The sequence below is a fragment of the Cricetulus griseus genome, chromosome X (assembly GCF_003668045.3).
Source record: "Cricetulus griseus strain 17A/GY chromosome X, alternate assembly CriGri-PICRH-1.0, whole genome shotgun sequence".
Classification (NCBI taxonomy): Eukaryota; Metazoa; Chordata; class Mammalia; order Rodentia; family Cricetidae; genus Cricetulus; species Cricetulus griseus.
In genome coordinates, this window is record NC_048604.1 from 11920107 (window position 1) to 11927710 (window position 7604).

General features: G+C 55.2%; 1 protein-coding gene across 1 annotated transcript; it reads left to right on the forward strand.

Moving 5' to 3' along the window:
- Positions 1-890: 890 nt before the first annotated feature.
- LOC113837774 (transcription factor SOX-3-like) lies at positions 891-2229 on the forward strand. Its single transcript, XM_027433351.2, is given in 3 exon segments — positions 891-1257; positions 1260-1766; positions 1769-2229. Coding segments are annotated over 3 exon segments (1335 nt in total).
- The last annotated feature ends 5375 nt before the right edge of the window (positions 2230-7604 follow it).

The window sequence follows — 7604 nt, forward strand, 5'->3', positions numbered from 1 at the left end:
GAGACAAAAAGGGGCCTCTAAGCGGGGGGCTGGAGCGAGAAAGTGGAGGCCCGTTCGCCCTTTCTGTACCCCACACGCTCCCCACGCCACCGAGTGCGAGCGCCTCCCCCGGGGCCCAGGCGGAGGGCCACTCACCGCTGGCACTTGCAAAACCCCCCGGAGAGCCACACTGCCAGGTGCGCGCTCGCTCGCAGTCCCCCGCCCCAGCCCCTGACTCTGGCTCTTGTCACGGAAGCACTGGCCCTCGGGGTGGAGGGTTCAGGCAGCCAGCGACCAATTAATTCCAAGGAGGGCTTCTTAGCGACTCAGCCTAGCGCACCTCCGTTATGCACGGAACGTCCCGAGCATGCCTGGGCTGCTGGCGGTCCCCAGTGTCTTCGGCGCTGGCAACCGCAACGGTTGGAGGTCCTCGGTGCGACAGCGGGCAGCTTTTTCAGGCCAGCCCTGGGACGGGGCGCTGGGCAGCCTTGTCAGGGTTACAAAGTTGTTTTCTGAACCCCGTGGGCGCTCCTCTGCCCCTCCCCCACTTCTGTTCGCGCGCCTTCTCCCCCCCCCCTCCTCCCTTCACCTCCTCGGGTTTCATTCTTTCAAACTTTTTGAGACCCTAATTGGTGGTCTCGGAGCGGGTCTCAGGGACTCCCGCCTCCTGAATAAGTCGCATCACGTCACTGGACCCAAGAGGGGTGAGGAGGGTGAAGTAAAGGGCTCCCCGAACTTTTTTTTCCTGCAAGCTAGGCCACAGGGGGCTCGGTGGTGATTGGCCAGGGCTCATCACGGCGAGCCTGTCAATCACGGGGCCGACGGGTGGTGAGGGGCGGACCGAGCCCCAACCCGCCCGGATCTGAGCAGGTATATAAAGAGGCCGGGCAGCCTCCTCGGGCAGGCTGCGAATGCGACCAGCTCGAGAGAACGCATCAGGTGAGAGAAGCCCGCGCGTTCCCGCCGACTTCGCGCGGAGCACTCCCGCCAGCCTACCCTTCCCGCCCGAGACGCCGGCTCCGCGGCCCCCAAGCGCCACTCCCACGGAGTCCCCCGGCCTTTTCCCCGTGGCCGCTCCAGCCCCGGGAGCGCCTTCTCCTCCCGCCACGCTGGCGCACCTTCTTCCCGCCCCGGCAATGTACAGCCTGCTGGAGACCGAACTCAAGAACCCCGTAGGGCCGGCCACCCCAGCAGCGGCCACCGGCGGCCCCGCAGCCCCGGGCGGTGCAGGCAAGAACAGCGCGAACGCAGGCAGCGGCGCGACCGCGGGCGGCGGGGGCCAACAGCGGGCGGCGGCGGCGGCGGCGGCGGCGGGGGCAGCGACCAGGACCGCGTCAAGCGGCCCATGAACGCTTTCATGGTGTGGTCCCGCGGGCAGCGGCGCAAGATGGCCCTGGAGAACCCCAAGATGCACAACTCGGAGATCAGCAAGCGCCTGGGCGCCGACTGGAAACTGCTGACCGACGCCGAGAAGCGGCCGTTCATCGACGAGGCCAAGCGACTGCGTGCCGTGCACATGAAGGAGTACCCGGACTACAAGTACCGGCCGCGCCGCAAGACCAAGACGCTGCTCAAGAAGGACAAGTACTCGCTGCCCGGCGGCCTCCTGCCCCCGGGCGCCGCCGCGCCGCCGCCGCCGCCGCCCGCCGCGGCCGCCAGCAGCCCGGTGGGCGTGGGCCAGCGCCTGGACACGTACACGCACGTGAACGGCTGGGCCAACGGCGCGTACTCGCTGGTGCAGGAGCAGCTGGGCTACGCGCAGCCCCCGAGCATGAGCAGCCCGCCGCCGCGCCGCTCCCGCAGATGCACCGCTACGACATGGCCGGCCTGCAGTACGGCCCCATGATGCCCCCGGCGCCCAGAGCTACATGAACGCCGCGGGCCGCCGCCGCCGCCGCCTCGGGCTACGGGGGCATGGCGCCCTCGGCCGCCGCCGCCGCCGCCGCCGCCTACGGGCAACAGCCCGCCACCGCCGCCGCCGCGGCCGCCGCCGCCGCCGCCATGAGCCTGGGCCCCATGGGCTCGGTGGTCAAGTCGGAGCCCAGCTCTCCGCCGCCCGCCATCGCTTCGCACTCGCAGCGCGCGTGCCTCGGCGACCTGCGCGACATGATCAGCATGTACCTGCCACCTGGCGGGGATGCGGCTGACGCCGCCTCTCCCCTCCCCGGCGGCCGGCTGCACGGCGTGCACCAGCACTACCAGGGCGCCGGGACTGCAGTCAATGGAACGGTGCCGCTGACCCACATCTGAGCTCCCGCCTGCGCCCCTGGCTCTTCGCCCCCGCCCTGCCCCACACCCCCACGTTGGGACGCCTTGTTGTTTAGCTTTGCTTGCCTGGGACTGTTGCCTTGTACCGAAGAGGAGGAGAACCGAAAGTTTGGCTGTAGCTGTCGGGTTTTGTACCCAAGCAGAAAGAAGTCAGGGGCGGCAGAAATGGGACTTTCTAGAGCCACCAGCTTCTGACCGCTGCCCCTCCCTCCCCCTTTGTAGGCTGGGAATGGCTAGGATGTTCGCGAAGAAAATGCAGCCCCTTTCTCCTCTTCCCGGGTTCCTAGGTTCTTGTGTTGCATTTGAAAATGTTGTCTTGTTAGTTCGCTGTTAAATCGAGGAGTGACTGAGGTTGACCCAAGAACTGCAATGCCTCCACCCCCGATCGTATCGCTTCTGTTTTCCTCTGTTTTGTGGGGTCTGGCCGCGCTAACTGTCGCGACAGCTAAAGCCAATGTTAATTTATAGCCAGGTGTGCGTGTGTTTCCCGCCTCGCCGCCCCTGGCCGCGGGACAGCTTCTGTCCAGTGCGCATTTAGGCTGAGTTTGTGATTTCTTGCAGTGATCTGTTTGCTGTTTCGTCATGCTAATGTGTTCTTTCGTTTGGGTGGTGGGGAGGGGGTTATTTTGTTCCAGGTTTTTTTCAAGATTTTACTCTTAATTCCTAAGTGAGAGATCAATAAATTTTATAACCAACACGCTGGAGTCCTGATAATTTTGCGGGCCCGAAATTTTAAGCGCGGGTGGGGAGGGAGACCAACACTTAGTCTCGTCTAAGTTTGCAGCCCTGGGACAGAGTAGGGCTCGAGGGGGGCAGCAGGCATGACCTGAAATGATTTCTTTTAAACAACTGGAGATCGAAGCTACAACTCCCAATGCTCTCAAATGAGAAAGGGTTAGTCTTCTGGGAACGCCTACGGGGAGCCAGCCCATGCTACCTGAGCCTCACACCCCGCGCGCAGCCAAGCACTTGTTGATTGCGGTGGTGGTGAGCGTTCCAGGGTCGATTGTTTGCTTCCTCAGCCATGCCGGGCGGGAGGCGGATACCTGCAGCTGCGGAAACTAACCCGAAGCGGGGCCCTTACTTCTGTGCACCGAGGCGGGAAGATACTTGAGCTGAGTTGAAATATTTACAAAACGAAAGCCCTTCAGAAATCTCAGTGGTGGTATTTAAAACAAATGGTTACTGGCGTCCCCATCTCAGGAAATAAATATTTCCACAATGGTAGTTGAAGCGAAGGTGTGGGTATTCAACACTGGAAGATTTTGTTTTAAAGTTACACTGTAGATGTGTAAAGGAGTTCCAGAACACTTCCAAGCCTTGCTTTCAACTTGTCCAATCAGTTTGCTTATTTGTTTTCTAGAAAGACTCCCTCTCATCTTGAGCCCAGAGCATCTATTTTATTCAATTTCCCCCTACTTTCCTGCAGCCCATAACCACTGACCACTCCATTGTACTCCCCTAAGGGTCCTTCCTTTGCCATAGAGCCCCAGCGTATCTGTTTGGGGCCTAGGAAGAAAACAAATAGAACCCGTGTTTTTTTACCCCCTCCTCAGCTGTTTGAGGTGATTTCCTTAATCCCTTTAATCCTGTTACCTCGCTATCCCAGAATAACTAAACTCTGCTTTTCCAATAAGCTTGGCCTGGTGCACTGTTTTTATCCTCATCCACTCCTGACCACAGGTTTCTTTGCTTGCGGTCTGTTGGGACCCTAGGCGACAGAGTCCTCTGGAAATTGGTCCGAATTCCACGTTTCCAGCCGGCTTCCTTTGTGTGGACCAGCCATTCACCTGCGGGTCTGGGCGGGCCTCAGGGGGAGGGGCGGGGGTTTCTGAGGCTTCGGGGGTCGTGCCCGCTTTTTACACATCACTGCAGATCCTGGAGACTAAAGCCACCCCGCCTCTCCCAAGAAAGGTCGGGTCTCCCTGGGAAGGCAGCACCAACCCTCCCCTGAAGACTTTTGCACAGTCCTCCCCACCCCCCGCACCCCATCCCCCACTGTCCAGCATGGGGTGGGAGGGGGCCAGCGTTGATTTACAGATGCTGTCCCATTGCCCTCCTCGCAGGGCTCTTCCTGGGCCTGCTGCGTTCAGGCTGGGCCTCTTACCTCCTCTCTTCACCCTAAAGTCATAGGCCTCAAGCCCCTCTGGACCTGTGGGAGCTTCTATCCTTTACTGCAGGGATTGGAGCAAAGCTGCGGGCTACTTGGTGGGCGAGCCTCCCCCACCTCCCAAGTCCCAACGGGGAACTTGTCAGACCTACCTCCTATCCGATCTTTCAGTTTTGGGCCTTAGAGAAAACATCTGCCTAAAGTTACTCTAGATTTTGGTCTGAAATGATTCCAGGAAAGGATGGGGTACAAACAAGCAATGCCCCCCACTGAGGGGGCGGTGGCAGAGGGGGAATAAACTCTGACATCGCTTCTTTGGAAGAGCTCATTGAGCTGCTACCTTCTCAGAAGTGCCAGGGTCACCCTTTCAGCATGTCGCACATACTGCTCACTCTCTAAGTATCCACAGCTTTGTGCTCCACTTTGTCTGATTTCCAAATTGCCTCTAAGAAGAGAAAAGATTTCATCAATCAGCACATTTGGAGGATTTAAATCTAGATGAAAGATGATGTTTTTAAACTTCAGCAACAGGGAAGAGAGCTAGACTGAACTGGAATAGCTTCCAGTCACTACCCAGAATTTTCCCACCAGACGCCGTCCTCCCTTACACTGCTCTACCAGGCTAACTGCTCCTTAATCTGGTTTTCTGGAGTTGAGACTCTGATAAGGCTTAAATTAAACTGAAGGCTCTGCTGCTAAGACAGCAACAAACTCAAAATCTCCCAAGACTCCTGCCTTCTCTGGCTAGTTTTGTCACCAAAAGGGGAAATGACAGTGCTCAAGGTTGCCTAGCTGGTTCCAAACCCAGCCCTGTGGAAGCAGATTCTCAGACCCCTGGGGAAGTGTTCCCCTTGTTCTGCATGTGTACCACAAAAGGAAGCTAGAAGCCAAGGAACTCCCAGGCCCAGCTGCATACACAGCCCAAACCCCAGGAAGCTCTCTGGAGACCAGAGGTAATTCCTGACATGGAGACACGTAGTAGGCACTGCTTGCAATGGTACTTACGAATGAGACAGGTCCTTCCAGAGAGAAAACACATGAGTCCAAAGTCTTCTAGTTTCCCTGCCAGGACCACAGCTTCTTTTGTTGGAAATTATCCTGCTAGAGATTTGCTTTCTTGTCCTGTGACTATATAATTTCCCTTATTAATTCCCCACCTAGAAGTCCACAGGGGTTCGGCTGGGTATTCAAAGTGCAGGCAAAGATTAATAAACAACCTTGTCTGTCTGTCATAACTGCTTTTATACTGCTTAGATGTGATAACCACCTTAAGTGTCCAGGAAACAGGAAAGAGTAAATAAAATACGATTTTTAAAAAATGGCTGCAGTATAGTTGCCAAAATCATTTATGGAGTGAATTTAATAACACAGGAAGCCATCTTACCAAGTGAAGAGAACAAGATGCCCAAACTCTTATTTAGCATGTATATGACCTTGACTATTCAAAACTAAGTATATATGATAGGGAAATCTGTGAAAGTCCAGGGTAGTAGTATGATTAGTGGTGAGTCTTCCTTATAATTCCCATTTCTCCCTAACACGATTGTATTTGTTAGTACCAGAAAAGGCTGTTTTAAAATATATGCCTTCCCTATCGAGAATACAGAAATCTGCCTCTTTGTGAAAGAACGTTCAAGCCTTCCCTTCAGCTGTTTGGGGGGTGGGGGGTGGGAGGAGGGATACAGGGAGCCCCGGGAGTAGTAATCCCTTAGCTTTTCTCCCAGCTGAGGCTGCAGTTAACAGAGGCAGGAGGAGCACACCAGAGCAACCCCCTGCCAGGTCCCCTCGGAAGAAAGCTGGAGCAGAAGCAGATTAGTGAGTGCCTCATCATTCTTGAGACTCACTCACTGGAGAAAAAGACCTCCTTTGGAGTCATGCCTAACACCCTTGGATTGCAAGGCACGGGGGCCACAGAGGTACCCCCAGATCAGTGACCACAGGTGCTCCAGCAGCTTTTGCTGCCCTCTTGGGAGGGGCAGAGAGCAAGGCCAGGAGTGGGACCCTGGTTAGGGGGATAAGAGTCTAGGTGAGCAGCAGGTAGCAAGGGAATGGAATGTGTTGTCTTTTCTTCCCATCGCCACCATCTTCATCCACCCACCACTCATGCATGGCCTCCCACCTAGGGCTTCCACTCTGCTCCCTAGCGTATGCGCATAAATCCTATTATGGCATTTCCTTTCTAAAATAACTTTCTGGTGGCTTCCAGTGGAGAGCTTTTAGGGGAAAAAATCCTCACTACTCCAAACTTTTTGAGTGATCTAGTTTCTTCCCCCCCCCATTTCTGAAGGAGCTTCCCTCCTTCTATTTCTACTGTCCCCTTCCTCCCAGCAGGCAGGGTTCCTTTGAGAAATGTTTGTCGACTAAACAAATTGTGTTTCCTAAAACAAATTCGGAAATCTAGTAACTGTTGTAAATATTTGTTAGGTGCAGCATACATTTTATGTTCCCCTTCATCTGATTTTTTTCATTCCTCCGCATCAAGTACAGCTTGCCTTACAATTAACAAAAACCTACTAGCAAAAATGTGTGTTCTCCTTGCCACCTTGGGGCTTTTGAGACTGCTGTTTTCCCTTTGCTTGGAATATTCTTTCTCAAGCTCTTCCCTCAGACTGCTGCATTCTTCAGAAAAATATCTCCCTTCAAGTATCCCTTCCATGATGCCTGCATCTTAAACGTGCCCGCAGTTTCTTGTTCTGAGCTCTCCCTGCACTAACTGCCTCTCCTAAGCACTGTGTGAGCCATCACAGCACATTTATTTGTGTGATTCTGCCTGATGTCTCCCGCCTAGCGTGTAAGTTCCATGAGGGCAAAGACTGTGTCTAGCTGGCATTGCAATGCACAGAATAGACGATGCCCTCCCCTTGTAGGCTCTCAGGAATATATAGGAAGTGTTTACTGCGTATCTGAGAAACGGCAGTTCTGCGTGCGGGCTTGAAGCCACAGTGTCAGTGTAAGATGTTCCATGTGATGAGCATACTGGTACACACCTCTAATCCCTGCACAAAAAGAGGCAGAGCCAGGAGGATCAGGAGTTCAAGCCCAGCCTGGTCTACAGAGCTAGTCCCAGGACAGCCAGGGATACACAGAAAAACCCTGTCTGGAAAAACAAAAACAAACAAACAAACAGGAAGGAAGAAGACAGGAGGAGGAGAGGAGAAATCAGGACCAAACTTACAACTTAGGCTCTATCTCTCCCCACCTGTAAGCTATTGAGACCATCACTTGCTGTAAGCTTCATTTTCTACAG